This window comes from Leptodactylus fuscus, chromosome 4, assembly GCF_031893055.1.
Source record: "Leptodactylus fuscus isolate aLepFus1 chromosome 4, aLepFus1.hap2, whole genome shotgun sequence".
Lineage (NCBI taxonomy): Eukaryota > Metazoa > Chordata > Amphibia > Anura > Leptodactylidae > Leptodactylus > Leptodactylus fuscus.
Genome location: NC_134268.1, coordinates 160,382,160 through 160,397,852, shown reverse-complemented (window position 1 = coordinate 160,397,852; position 15,693 = coordinate 160,382,160). Strand labels below are relative to the sequence as shown.

General features: G+C 37.9%; 1 protein-coding gene across 2 annotated transcripts in view; it reads left to right on the top strand.

Annotated features, from left to right (window-relative positions):
• Positions 1–15,693, top strand: part of DNAJC13 (DnaJ heat shock protein family (Hsp40) member C13) — a 122,750-nt gene that overhangs the window by 40,643 nt on the left and 66,414 nt on the right. For both annotated transcript variants that reach the window (XM_075271278.1, XM_075271277.1), the window contains exons 7-14: positions 519–725; positions 2,594–2,689; positions 3,632–3,723; positions 3,995–4,161; positions 5,026–5,105; positions 10,300–10,469; positions 12,282–12,381; positions 15,196–15,303. In XM_075271278.1, the coding sequence (XP_075127379.1) occupies positions 519–725; positions 2,594–2,689; positions 3,632–3,723; positions 3,995–4,161; positions 5,026–5,105; positions 10,300–10,469; positions 12,282–12,381; positions 15,196–15,303 (1,020 nt within the window). The remainder of the gene's footprint in view (positions 1–518; positions 726–2,593; positions 2,690–3,631; positions 3,724–3,994; positions 4,162–5,025; positions 5,106–10,299; positions 10,470–12,281; positions 12,382–15,195; positions 15,304–15,693) is intronic.

Genomic DNA, 15,693 nt, shown 5'->3' with positions numbered 1-15,693 from the left:
GTATTGTATATTGCTAGAAAACCAACAGTGCGCTGAATTCAATGCTTTCCAAGTATGTGCCCCTGGGCTGGGGATATAGGCGCCTTTAATTTCGTCCCTGGTATCTCCCCACTGATATAAAGGTGGGCCTTACAACTTAATGTCATTGCACTGACCCTAGGCTGTAAGGCTCAGCATTCTAACAGTGGGGAGATACTGGTGCTGAAACTTAAGGGATCGATATTTCCATCACTGGGGCATGACGACATGAAAGGTCCTCTTTAAGAATTGAGCGCTCACAGACAATGAGTTGGAGTTCCTTTTTTTGAAATATAATGAAATTCTACTGTAACACCGTGAGCTACAGTGCGGCACAGTAACTATCACATGAACAGCAATGTGCTTAATAATCAATTATGGCGGTACTGCAGAGTCTTCAGTCAGCTGGGCTCCTTTAATCTGTTATGTGTTATATGGATCATATTTGGGCAACATTTGTATAGCATAACTTCATGATATTTATTCTGTTTACTTTTTAGCATTTATTTGCTACAGAACAAAGAGATGAAATAATTAAAAGTGCCATAGAGCATGCTGGCAACTACATAGGAATCTCCCTGAGGACAAGGAAAGATCCCATAGAGTTTGAGCACTTTCTGAACCTTCGTTTGGGGAAATATAGCAATGATGAATCTATCACCTCACTAGCAGAGTTCATTGTTCAGAAGATCACACCAAGGCATACGGTAAGTTTATGTGCATGTGTTTATGTGCATGTGTTTATGTGGGGTCTAATAAATGCAAGAAAAAAAAAAAAAAAGTTAAAAAAATATAAAAAAAATAAAAAGAATTAAAAGTTCAAATCACCCCCCTTTCCCTAGAACACATATAAAAGTAGTTAAAAACTGTGAAACACATACATGTTAGGTATCCCCACGTCCGAAATCGCCCGCTCTACAAATCTATAAAAATATTTTTCCTGTTCAGTAAACGCCGTAGCGGGAAAAATAGTCGAAAGTGCCAAACCGCCGTTTTTTCACTGTTTTGATTATGATAAAAATTTGAATAAAAAGTGATCAAAGCAATAACATTTCCCGAAAATGGTAGAACTAAAAAGTACACCCGGCCCCGCAAAAAAAGACACCCTATGCATCCCCGTACACTTACGTATAAAAAAAAGTTATGGCCGTCGGAATATGGCGACTTTTAGAAAAAAAATTTTTTAACAGTTTTGGAATTTTTTTTAGGGGTCAAAATGTAAATAAAACCATATAAATTTGGTATCCCCGGAATCGTACCGAAACACAGAATATAGGGGACATGTCATTTTGGCTGCACAGTGAACGCCGTAAAACCAAAGCCCGTAAGAAAGTCACAGAAATGCATTTTTTTCTTCAAATCCACCCCATTCTGAATTTTTTTCCTGCTTCCCAGTACATTATATAGAATAATTAATGGTAGCATCATGAAGAAAAATTTGTCCTGCAAAAATTAAGACCTCATATGGCTCTGGGAGCGGAGAAATAAAAAAGTTATGGGGTTTAGAAGGAGGGGAGTCAAAAACGAAAATCAAAAAATGCCATCGGCGGGAAGGGGTTAAAGTTTAAATAAGCTGGGCTCACTGAAAAAAATAAATAAAAAAACAACATACTCTCCTGTCCCCGTTGCTCCGGTGTCCTCCCGCTCCTCCCTCTTCATCTGCTCCAGTGGCGTCTTCCGGTGTTGTGATGAAGCTGCTGATTGGCCTCAGCGGTCACGTGACCACTAAACCTAATCAGCAAAGGGCCTGAATGTCACTACCTGTCACATCACGGGTCCTTTTCCTGAGGCCTCTGATCAGCGGCTTCAGCACAATGCCGGAAGAGCAGACGAAGCGGGAGGCTCGGGATGGCAATGGAGACAGGTGAGTGTGCTTTTTTATTTCTATTTTTTTCACTGCCCCTAGGTTCTTTTAAACTTTAAAAGTTTTGCCTGGACAACCCGTTTTAGTGTTTTTTATTTTTAAGGACTAAAGATAGTCATGGAAGAAGATTAAACATCTGCTATTGTTATATTGTCACCCACGCCTATACCTGTTTCTATCTATATACCTGTCAGGACCTTAGAGTATGAGGATACTATATCTAAAACCACAGATTATAAAATCTGCACAAACTTCTACACTGGAGATGATAGTTGGGGCATGGAGACCTGAATTTGAGGAAGGTGGGGGACGGACTATGGGCAATATCTGAGAGGCAGAAGAAGAGCATGGAGATATTTTCACAAATGAGCTATGGGAGAGAAAAGGGAAGACAGTACTCTATAATGTATCTGAGGTCACATGGTAGTTCTCAATAAGTTCTGCAGGCAAAAAAAACCCCAAACAAACAGAACACTTTGATCATGTTGGGAGGAGAGATCACCATTAGAAGGGATAGTCTTTCAGACAATATCATATCTTAAGAATAATATCACTGTCTTCTCCCTTTAAACAATACTCGTACTTTGGAAACTTACCAGAATTGTTAGAGCGATAATTGAGTTGTAATATTCCAGAAATATCTTGTCTTCTAGAATTTCATTAGGAGGAAGTTGTGGAAATGCCATAATTGAATTGTGTGTTATGTTGTAGGAGCCAGTGAAAAGATTATTAGCACTTACTGAAACTTGTCTGGTGGAGCGCGATCCGGCGACCTACAACATCGTAACACTGAAACCACTCGGAGAGGTGAGTCTAGATGGGGGTTTGAGGATTTATTAGATTCTGTATGAGATTAGCTTATATTCCTTCAAGCAAGTGATGCAGTTTTGGTCATCTGCCATAAACCTTAGCTCATAGCTCTGGGAAATGCTTGGAACTGTCAGTGAGCAAATAAAATATCTCTTCATTCTACAAGAAGCTTAGGGTGGGACTGAACAATCTGGTGGGATTCAGGCTTCAAAGCGGATGTCACAGGCATGATCTCAACGTATGCTACTAATGTTTTTATTGTTATGCATATATATTTTATTTATTTAAATGTGTGCATAATGGCAATTTCATTTTCTGTTTTTTTTTTTTTTGTCTTCTGTGATAAAATTTTATACTGTAGCCGTTTCACGAATTGCAGTTGTTCAGGTTAACTCCCATCTATCGATAGATAGAGCGATGTATAAAACACTTCAGTTAGCTTACGCATAAGTTCACACTGGCATTCAGGTTTCCGTTCTTAGGGACCCAAAAAAATGTTAACACTATCCACTTAAAAGGCAGTTATCCATGGAAACCCACAAACCCCAAAGACTATAATGGGATCCTCCAGGTTTCTGCCCGAAATCGGCAGAGACAAAAGTTCTGCTTGCGGTATATTCCGCATATTTTTAGCGGGCTACAGTATGACCATAGCTTTAGGCTACAAGTTTGAATACGATCCTGGAGGTGAGAATACCCATTCACGGTCCCGTTCATGTATCGAAACTTTAGTGCTGATTTTGAGGTAGATTCCGCCTCAAAATCGGCGCCAAATTTTCTACTGTGTGGTGCTCCCTGTTCTTGGCATCAGAGGGGTTTCCAAAGGGCAGACCAGTCAAACAGGAAAAAAAAAAATGATTCCACTTATAAAATGTGTTTGAGGGTGATAAATATTTATAATCATACCTTATATAGTTTTTGTTTTGTTTTTTTGTCTAGATTTTTGCACTTGTGTACGACCCAGAAAGTCCTCAAATTTTTACTATTGAGTTTATTAAAGGCCAAATTCGGAAATACTCTTCAACTGAAAGGTATCCTCCTTTTTATTTTTAGGTTGTAAGTAATGAAAATGTGGATTATTTGGTTCCAAATTGAGCTCTTCTAAATTATAGACGTGACTTTAAGTATCTACTGGTACAGAATGGAGCCTTCCTTTGTAATGTTAGCAAAGTAATAGCACCTTAGTGTATGAATCACTTTCTAAGAAGGTATTATAACTGGAATAGTTCTGTAAATTAATACAGTATGAAGATAAAGAACTTAAAAAGGTTTGAAATTCATTGTAAAGATATTTATTCTCAGAGATTCCTTGTTGGCGAGCCTATTAGATGGGGTCAGAGCTTCCGGAAATAGGGATGTCTGTGTCAAAATGACTCCCACACAAAGAGGCCAGCGATGGGGTCTCATGAGTGTACCTGTGGATGAAGAGGTGGAAAGTCTTCACCTGAGATTTCTTACTACGCCTCCAAGTAAGTACACATAATAATCTCTGTGCTTAACCCATTTATGCCTAGAGTTCCATTATTGGAACTGAAAAAATATATGACCTCCGGCATAAATGGGTAATTACATTGTAGTATATATTATAGTATTATTTAGTTAATAACTGAAGTATGAAGTCATTGTTTTGAGTATTTTTCGGGTTCTGTGTATACATTAATAAACTTTATAATACATTTCATGATCAGCCTGTTGTTCTCCTTAGGCCTTATGCGTAAGAGGGGGCTTCCGATCCTCTGTTCTGTTTCGAGAATTATGGAACAAGTCTTGTCCAGCTCCATGAAAACAACTCTGAACAGAACGGAATCGCTCATTGAAACAAATATAATACAGAAGGCACCCAGGACCAACTCTGCCTGCACACTTGGTCATGTGACTGAGGCCTTAGCTTTCCAAAAAAAAAAAAAAAATCTTGGATAAAACATTGTTTGGAAGGCAAGGGATTGAGCTGGGCAGATCTATACCTGGTAAAATTTTCTAGCGCAGATCTTACAACAAATCCGAGGTGGATCCACAGATTTTTGCTGTATTGATTTTATTGTAGGTTGTGCTGTGGATTTTATTCCAAAATATTGAAGGGGTAAAATTTGTTTTGAAAATCCACTGCGTTTCCACAACGTAATGACATGGCATGACACGTCAGAAAGGTAACAGAAGTTCCCAACAAGTCAGTAAGCATGGCAAGGGAATATATTTTAGAAAAACTGGCAGAGGATGGAAATTTCAGTCTGCTCTGCGTCTGATATACCTAAGAACATGTTGGTGTTTTTACTTAATTGATCATTTTACGCTCTAATTTGACATAACAAATGGTTTTCTTTACTCTTTTACAGATGGAGTGTTTGCAGATGCCGTGTTTAGGTTTAATTCTAATATCTCTTACAGTGGAGTTCTGCATGCAGTAACACAAGATGTACGTGTATTATAATATGAGATATAGTTTATTTAGTTTTCTCTGTTTTTATATGGCCCTATTCAGTGTGTGTTGCTTGGGTGGAAAACCCTGTTGAGCTGCATTAATAATATACAGGTTTATTCTTTGTTATCAGAACTTTAGGAAGGGGGTAGTTATCAAGTCCTACACTCCAGAGTAGTTATCAAAGTCACAAAGTAAGGTTTAGCAACTGTTTGGGTTTGAATAGTAACTTTGTACATTTTAGGACCACTTATTCCACGTTTCATGTCTCGTACCTGAAAGATATATGTAAATTAAGCAGCCATAAAATGAATATAATTACATCAGGTCTTATGAAGCAAATCATTAGGGCTGGACAATTAATTGAACATTTTACCTTGCCTGCAGTTCATGAAGGATTATTTTAGGACAGTCCCCTTTTTATGTGCTGCTGGATTTTGGTTTTCATTATTTCCATTTCGCATTTGACATATTATCCTGCCTGAGTACAGTTGGTAACGTATCCTTTAGCCAATGCCAGTGAGAGACAGTACGGCATTGATGCAAAATACTTGATAGGAACAAGTTCACCACGATTATTATTATTATTTTTTTTTTTTTTTAACTAATTGCCCCTACTTATCATACTATAAGCAGAAGAAGAATAAGGTTAGATAAGGAAAGTATTAGGGATAACCAGTGATCACCAGAGTATAATTCAGGGAAATAAACTAAGCATTTACAGAGTGAGACTGTAAGATAAGGAGCTACAGTTAGTAAAGGATTTTTTATTAAGTCAGGAGGAACAGTCCTTTAAACCCTATGTCTGTATATGGGGCGAGATATTATATAATGTAGGGTGACAAGGACAGGGAACAGCATTGCTTTGTTTTTTTCCTATGATCAGTAGACAAAAAGTGTTCTTAGTACACATACGTAATGTTCTGTGTATTGCTATGGTGTAATATTGTGTCGATAAAAATATTCTGGATATTCCACAACTGAAGTGGACTTGCTGGTAAAGTACTCCTTGTGACCTGCATTATTTAGCAGCAGGACATATTGCATTGATCGGCATGATCAATCTTTCATAGAGTTGAGCAAGCCGTCATGTGAATTTTATATTAATGTTTTATTATCAGACTTAGCTTTTTTTTATTAGAAACATGACCGCCTGATGTCCTGATTGTTTCTAGTCTTATGTACAATATAAAAATTGAGTTTTCAGTAGTTGATACCTTTTTTTAATGGCTAACTAAAATGTTGACAGATTGCAAGCTTTCAAGGCTGCTAAGGCCCCATGGTATAACACAATTTCTGAAAGATCATCATTTTGGTTAGCCATTAAAAAAAAAGTATCAACTACTGAAGACTCCCACTTTTTATATTTCATATCCACTGGCTAACTCTGTAAACGATATATATTTCCTTATGTACAATAGTGATGTTACAGATATGCTGTACTCGAATCATGAAGTAAAAAAAAATGTTTTATGAAGGCAGTGTTACGCTGAATGTCAAACATCTGGTATAAAAAAGTAGTGTACAAATCATGCAGTAGGTATAGTAAAGTAAAAGCCACCATTAGTATATGAAGAAATCATCTAATGCTTTCTTGGTACATTTATTGGATATGGCCTTTTTTTTTCTTTCCCAAAAATCATTTAAAAAGTTATTTTTTTTGATAGGTCATCAGTACGATATCGCTGAGGGTTCAATGCACAAACACTTTACTGATTAGCTATTCTTGGCATCTTCCAGCGCCAAAACCTAAACAGGGGATGGAACCAAAAGCAGAAGGATTCGTGCCCCATATAACAGTTGTGCTCTTGTACTGCAGCTTTGTCCACATTAAAGGGATTAGGCTACTCTGGCTAATATATCAGGGGAAATTGGACAAAAAGAAAAAATAGCAAGATCTATTGTGACCTTCTGATGAGGGGGGTGCAATGTATTTAAAAATTAATAGTAAAATAAATAACAATGCTGCTACCACCCCCACATCACACATTATAGCTTTGCCCCAGAAGCACAACTATATGTGCGCCCTCCATAAAAATTACCATAATGAGGAAAGAAAACTATTTTTAAATATTTTTTGTAAAAGTTTTGTGCTATTAAAAAAAATATGAAAAATAGACCTGTCTTTCCTCCTTTTATTTTAGTTTTCCTGAATATTAAAAAAAAAAAAAATAATAATATATATGCAGCAGTAAAAAATAAAGTACTATTTATCACTGAAAAATACACAAGAATTATTTGAATAACTCAAAATCACTTTTGCAAAAAACCTGTGTCTGGTCCTGCAACAGGGGAAATGGCCCAATTCTGAAGTCGTTAAAGGGTACCTGAATTTTCAGCAGAAGTTGAAATACTTGCAGGGTCTTGCTTGGGTCTTTGGCTGTATAAGTTTTCATATATGGTGTCCTATGAATTTCTCTGCTGCTAATAGCACATTTACATTTCTCTCTAAGGCGAAGGGCTTGTACAGTAGAGAGCAGTCAGTCCCTTCCCCATCCATTGTTACTACTTCGGTTTATTTACTGACAAGAGAAACTGTAAAATGCAAAGAAATAGCTGATAAAAGCCCAAGAAAACATGACACACTGCAAATACAGGTTTTAATGCAGCTACAAAGACCCCTGACTTAGAAAGAGAGCACATTTAAGATAAGATAAGATATTCCTTTAATAGTCCCACAATGGGGAAATTTCAGTGATACAGTTTCATAGATGGTACAGTAGTATATAACAAGAGAGAAACACATAGAAGCTCATGGCAGATAGAGAAATCCTAGGAATCATAGCAACTAAAAAAGAAAGAAACACAGACATACTGCAGGATCATTTAGTTCTCTGTGCAGATTGATGTTAATAATAATAATAATAATTATAATAATAATAATAATAATAATAATACAGCCGACTTGGTTGTAGGACACGAGGAGGGGGGTCACAGCATGTGGATATAACAAGCAGAAATTTTGCAGAGGTGGGGGACATAAGCAGCTATCATGATAACATGTGGCAGTTCCTTTGGTAGGTGGTGAGATCTCCTGCTCACAGCTGATAGTTCGGTATCTTGCATCAGCACTATTGTCCTTTTAACCACAAAAAATGCCCCAAATGTCCTTCATCACAAGCCCTCCTCCTCCTCCTTACCACAGTGTTCTACTGCCCCAAGGAAGTCAGAGACCATCCAGGTATACATGGTGCTGCTCTCTTGCCAAGCTTCCATAACTCCTGGGGTAGGTGGGTGATGGTAGGTTCCCAGGTTGTAACAGTGTCCCACGTGTCCACAGTAATAGAAAGAAATACCAGTCAGCTGTAGCATCTTCACACATCAGCAATTGACGCCAGAAATCATCTCCTTGAACGAAGAAGTCCGCATTTCCATGTAGGTTTCTCTTCCATGCCGCATGTTGAGCCATGCTGTCCTAGCTGGGGGGATGGTAACAGGCACATGTGGAAACCAGCTGAATCAGGTCTTGAGTCCATGCTTTACAATGGAAACAAAAGGAACAAAAAAAACTCCACAGGGTCTTCCATTCGATTTATAGTTGCTAAATTCATAGTGCTAGATTGCTTGGTTACCGGATATTATTTAGGAAAGCTGCCTGCCGTCTAGCATTTTATTATCAATAACACAAGCAGCTAGTCAGAAGTAAATAGACTCTCTACACCCACTGAGAGCTGTGAGAAGCTGCAAACTCCTATCTGTGCAGTGTATATAGGCAAGAAAAGCTGTGTGGAAACATACAGAGGCTGTGAAGAGACAGCTCCCTCCACGTTCTGTGTTCCTCTCTTAAGCATTGTTTTCTAAAGACTGACTTTCCCTATTAACTTGGAGGGAGACCCCTTGTGGCAGGAACTTTTGGAACATTTCAGTCAGAAAACTGCAACATTTATAAGTGCATTACATTTTGGCCCAGAATCACATGATTTTTTTAAAATCAGAATAAGTTGCACGAACAGTAAGTGAGAACTTAGGCACTCTGTGGTAAATTTCCCCAGGATGGGACTATTAAAGGATTATCTTATCTTATCTTAAAAGTCAAGTGGTTCTTAAAGGGGTTATCTAAGGTTAGAGTAAAAGATCTTCATTTTCCCTGTAAACATTACCACTCTCTATTACATGGGACTAAGCTTTAGTCCCTGCGCCTACATACAGTGGCGCAGTCTCAGTAAATAAAACTGAATCCCTTTATCTAATCTTACACAACCTTTTCAACTCCCGTAGTGATCTCCAAAATATACTGCATTAATATTAATGAAGTTCGTGCTCCAGCTCTGATATTGCATGCTTGTGGGTAAATGATCATATTTCAACATAATTATAAATTCTGAAACATATGATATTACTACAACCTACAAATACCCCCAACAAAACATACCAAAAAACCCCTATGCATAAATACACTACAAAAAGCAAAACCAGGAGTATGTATGAAACTGGCAAAGTCCATTAATTGTCATTTTATTTTTTTTTATATAAATATGTTTGTGTACTACTGATATTCCTGATTCTTGTACATATGACACTACTGTCTGTTCCATCTCCATCTTCAGATTGTTGTTTCAGTGGATCTAAATTTTGTATGCTTCGATCTATGCCCAGCACATAGTTGTATGGAGTTCTATTAGGTTATGCTTGTTTTGGAAGGGAGATGAGCTGACCATAAGGGGTTACAGTTTATGGGCGCTAAGAGCTCTCACTGTAAAGCTTCCATATACTGTGCATCAAATCAAATGGTAAGGTGGTATTATATATAGTGTTCTTAGAGGGGCAAAAAAATTTCATTTCCTTTCAGAGTTTTCATCTGCATTTTTATTATTATAATTTTTTTAATTGGCAAAAAGTAAAGGGCCAAGCTGTTGTTTTACAATAGGTATTTTTATTCACTTTACAGTATTTGGGTCCATGGCATTCTTATACTATGTAGAATGCTGTGTATATATAGCAAGAAAAAAAACAAGAGCATAAGCCATTCTAAAATCTAAGCTGTGTAGTAGGACCCCATAGCAGCACCCATTAGTTTTTGAGTATTTGTGTTAGATGGACACTCTTGTGTAAAGCACATCATACCAGTGCTGTAATATAGAGTAGTATGATATTTGCACTTAAGTTTGCTTTTTCTTTCTCCTAAGTAATGGAATGCTAAGAGAAAACTGTCCATTTGCACATAGCTGACATGTTGTCTATTCCTGTACAGGGCCTGTTCTCTGAAAACAAGGAGAAGTTAATTAATAATGCCATAACATCCTTACTGTCCCAAGAAGGAGAGCTGACCGCATCTAATGCAGAGCTGGAAAGCCAATTCCAGGCAGTCAGGAGATTAGTGGCTTCAAAAGCCGGATTTCTGGCCTTCACTCAGCTACCAAAGTAAGCCGCATATCACAATGAGAATCTGTCCTCTGCTGCTGTGCTGGCGGCCCGAGGCCTCACATGCAGTCAGACATGTTACTTGGACTTTTACACAGATTAATATTTTACAGGGGTTTATCTATCTCTTCCTCTTCAGAGATCTCCCTACTGTGCTAATACTGACCGAGCAGCATTTAGTTTTTGCAGGGTCATGGACAGAGTGTTCACATGATTTGGCCATGTAACATGGGTGTAGATTATATGGGAAAGCTATTTAAGGCTAAGGCCCCACGTTGTGGAAACACAGCTTTTTTGTTGCAGGTTTTTCAAGCCAAAGCCAGAAGTGGATTGAGCAAAAGGGAGAAGTTTAAGAACTTTCTTTATATTTCCCATTCATTTTGTAGCCATTCTTGGCTTTGGCTCAAAAAAACCACCACAAAATCTGCAATAAAAAAGCTGTTTTTCAACGACGTAGGGCCTTAGCCTAAAGAGGATTTCCATCTTCCACATCCTTAAAGGGGTGCTCCCTTCTCAGCACGTCACTACTGAGATGGGAATAATTTCTTCTAAGTTACATCCACCAGGGTTGGAATTGTGATAATAGCCAAGTAGTGCTGCTCTACACTGTATTCCATAGCGGTGACTGGCAGCTATGTAAACGGCATGGCACATTTTGCTGCAGCGTTTCTGTAACTGCGGGGCTATGGAAACAGTGTAACTCAGATGTTCTATGCTGTTTCTGCAGCTCTCATTCACCTGTATATGAATTATAGAAATGGAATAGAGCAGTACTGCAAGACTGTTTCCATCAGTTTCACACTGATGGTTGGGAATAATAGATATTCCCATCTCGGGAGTCATTTGCTGAGATGGTAATAACCCTTTCTGTTCTCTTCTTCTAAATGTTGGCTTATTTAGGATAAATTTGCCTGCTTATGCATTATTGCTTAACTGATTTTTCATTTAGACGTGTGTGGGGGAAAAAATAGGCCAAAACATGTAAAGTGGTATTCCAGACTGGAGCTTTTATTACCTTTTCAGTGATCAATGTCTGTTTGTTGTGGATCCAACACTGGGCAAAGCACGTGAAGTATCTAATCGGAACGCCAAATTCCTCCCCGACACAGGGGGTGGGAGTTCCAATGGTTGGCTCCTCAGCGATCTAGCATTTACTACCTGTCTAGTGGATAGTTGACAAATACTTCAGGCTGGAGTACCAACCTTCCTGACATCCGCCGTAATGCTACATTGTCTAGTTCACCAGTTTGGTCCCTTACTGCCGCAGCCATTTTTCCCGCTTTTTGTTTTTTGAGATGTGAATTTGTGTAATAAACTTCATTTCAGGCTTCCGGTCGTCCCCCCACCCCCACCCCTTCCCCTCCACCACCACAGCAGTTACTGTATGTGATCGTTTAGTTTTTTATTTATGTAGTCCAGACAGAGAATTATTGAATGTGTGTTCATTTTTTTGTATTTGCTTTTTATATGTATTGATTGGCTTTTTTCACATTTTTTTTATATTTGTTTTTGTTTTGTTTTTTTAAATAAAACTTTAATTTTGCTAATGCGCAGTGAAATACTTCTGATGGTCATGCTTAGCATCCATTGTGACTTAACATGTGATTTTACAGTAAATCATCTGGTCTCATTTTATTTCCAACCATCTGCTTTGAATGTTATTGAGATTTATCCATACACTTTCAGAAGGGTTATTGAAGCCTTTTGTTTTTTGTCTTGGTGGAGTACTGATGACCTTACCTTGAAGTATAATGTATGTATCCTCTTGTATTGGTAGCTTTTCTGTTAATGCTTATTTCCTTTTACTTTAAGGTTTCGGGAACGTCTGGGAGTAAAAGTAGTGAAGGCGCTAAAGAAGAACAATGATGGTGTGACCCATGCTGCTATTGACATGCTGTGTGCGCTTATGTGTGTAAGTGTTGAAATGTTCAGCCTTGTGGTGAGCTAGAATACAGTTTGTAGAAATGGTGGTAAAGGGTATGTCTGATATGTCTGATACCATGTTCTAGAGCAGAATGAGCATTAACTCATATTTGATGCTAATATAACAGTTGCTTACTTTCAGCACTGTTTTTAGACGACTGAACTTCAAAAAGTGTGACTTTTCATATAACAGCTATTTATTATTGAACACCCTGTTTTTCATTATTATTGGTGGTCTATTGTACCCTAATCACCCCCCACCATTCCTGAGAAATCAGTGCTATTACTTAAAGGAGTTTTCCAGGCAAAATTATTATTTATTTTTTTTTAAAAAAGGTCTGTTAATGGGTAAATAAGTGTACCCAAATACGTTTAGCAGTGTTTTGAGTGATTTCTGAGTTTCTCTGGGAGCTCCTCTGCATTTGTTAGCTTCCCGCTGTTTTAGCTAATGCAATGCATCATGGTAGTTGTAGGCTGACTCGGAGTACCTCCCTCTCACTCGCTCCCCATTCCTCTCTCCCCCACACATCCTCCCTGTCTCCTTAGGTATCCCACCCACTATTAGTCCTTCCCAATTACCTAACTCAGCCCACCTCTTATCCCACGATACTTACATGTTTTCCTGTTCAGACTTCCCTTCTTCGGGAACAGACCCTCCTCTTCTTTGACTGTGCCGGCGTGTGTGTAGGCCAGAGGTTCCTCCGACACCTGCGCCGTAAAGATGGAGTGCCTGGCTACAGTGCAAGGCCGAGACTATCGTGCACGCACCGGTAGAGTCAAAGAAGAGGAGGAGCCATCCCCGATGAAGGGAAGTTTGGGTGAAGGGGGGAGTATTGGTTATATTCCATATCCAGAAAAAGGAACCCATTGAAGTCAATGGGAGGCTTTTTATTTCAGCACTGATTCTGACACGGATTCCAAACCAAATTCAGCGCCATTTTCCACCGTGTGAATTCACACTAAGAAAACTCCTTTAATACAGGCTACATCATGATGCTTTTGTGAAAACTGCAAACGTTACTTGATTGAATAATTTTGATGAACAATTCTAAATTTCTGCTTGTGGTATACTGTGAACAGTTCATGACTACAATCACTAGATCACATTTAAAGTGTGCAATTTGGGGGGTTTTATGTTACTTTTAAGGTATCTTCTTCTGTCTTATAAGACTATACTGTTTTTATAGGTTTCAGTTGTCTTTGATAAGCAGCATAGAATAATAAAATATAAAACAAAAAATGTCTTTGCTTGAGAGAATCTTATCTCATGATATAAGTTTAACTGGATCCATCTTATCTGTCATGGCTCCAATGTATCACTGTGCACAGAGCCTGCAGTTGGACTTTTATTACTAATACTACATGTGTTTATTCTTACGTAATGTGTAATGACATGTGATGGAGCGTTTATAACTGGTGACACTGCATGGAAATTAGTTTTATCTTTTCGTCTGATTCTCACGAAAAGTGTTGCATTCATAGTAACTTGTGATATGTATAGTAGATCACATTTTACCATATGAAGCATTTTGTGTCTTTTTTTTTTTTAAGTTACTAAATTATCCCTTTGAAGCTAAAAGTAGGTTTCTTTATGTGGTTCTTGTGCCGCACTATGCTTGCTGAATACATAGTCAATATTAACCAAGGATAAAATCTGTCTAAAAACAGATTATATCCAGCAAGCATCTTTTTTATTAGATAGTGTATGGCCTTAGTTCATGTTGGTGTGCTGTTGGTAATAGGCTGTCGATCTTGTTGGCTCTTTGGCTACCCATGTGTTAATGTTACACAAGCCATAATTAAAAGAAAGAGGTCTCAGTAAGATCCATCAGCAGCAGCTAAACAGAAACTGTCAGCAGTCAGGATTTTTACAGTACCATCAGTTAGTCAGCATCCCCATATTAACTCAACACATTAAGAGGGTGTTCACACTTGTGCCGCTGTCCTCCCTTTGTGATTCCACCGAAAAGCCAGGAAAGTCTGCATAGGGACTGCTTGCCGGTGGTCAGTTTAGAAATCCATTCAGTTCAATGGGTGTCCGTATGCCGCAATGAAACCGTTTTTTTTGTTTGTTTGGTTTTTTTTTTTTTTTTTTTTTTTGGGGGGGGGGGGGGGGGGTTGCACATAAACAAAGTCTTGCCTGTCCAACTTTTTGTCTGTGCCGACCCCTGTACTAGAATAACATGAACAGACTTGTACATTTTGAATACTGGGGTTACTATTACAAGATAATTTTAATATATATATATATATATATATATATATATATATATATATATATATTTTTTTTTTTAATAATTAAAACATTGTTGGTATTCCTATTAATGGACCAACCACTTTAGGCCAGGACCCCATGTTGAGAATACGTTTTGGCTGCAAATCCCCCTGTATATTATAGTACCTGCAAAGTGGAAGGGGTTCTTGCTAATCTCATCCACACATTGCAAAAAATAAATAAATTTGTAACGGAAATTCTGTGATTTAAAAAAAAAAAATCACAGCATGTCCAAGATACCTATGGGAATACTGACACTTTCTGCATAGGTGTAATTTGAGATAGAAAGTCTGCGAAAAAAAACAGATGCATTCACTGCACAAAGTGAAATAACCAAATTCCAGACAAGCACTAAGAGATCACAAGTATAGTATTATACATTATTAGATTTGCTGGCTACCCCCTGCATACAGTTTGACTTTAGGTGTGGGCTTTCCATAGTTGATACTGGTTCTTGAATGTTTTCCTCTTTCTAAATGTTCTTTATAGACTCCATCCAATGTTCCTTTTTCTTTTTTTTTTTTCCAGCCAATGCATGATGACTATGACTTAAGGCAAGAGCAACTGAACAAAGCATCCCTTCTTTCTTCCAAAAAGTTTCTGGAAAACTTACTAGAAAAATTTAACTCCCACGTGGTAAGTTATATCTGTTAAAATATCACTAGACCTCAAATGTTAGTATAAGTCCTATATATAAAAAATACCTTACTAATGATTGATAAGTCATACATGTATTCTAAGCAACGCTCTGACATTTGCTATAGGATGGTGATTGTTATCTACACCAGTGAGTGCATTTAGCAACTTTGGACTGAAAACATTTGATTTTATCTATCTGGGTAAGGCCTTATTCACACTACAGTCATAAACAGCCACGTGACATTGTTATGGGCAGTAAAAACTGTTTGTCAGAAAACTTGACTTCAGACCTATGTCTGTCTTAACTGTTTAAAAAAAAACAAATGGATGTGTGAATATATTCAGAGACTTTCTTGGATGTTAAAATGTCCACATGATGACTGTTTC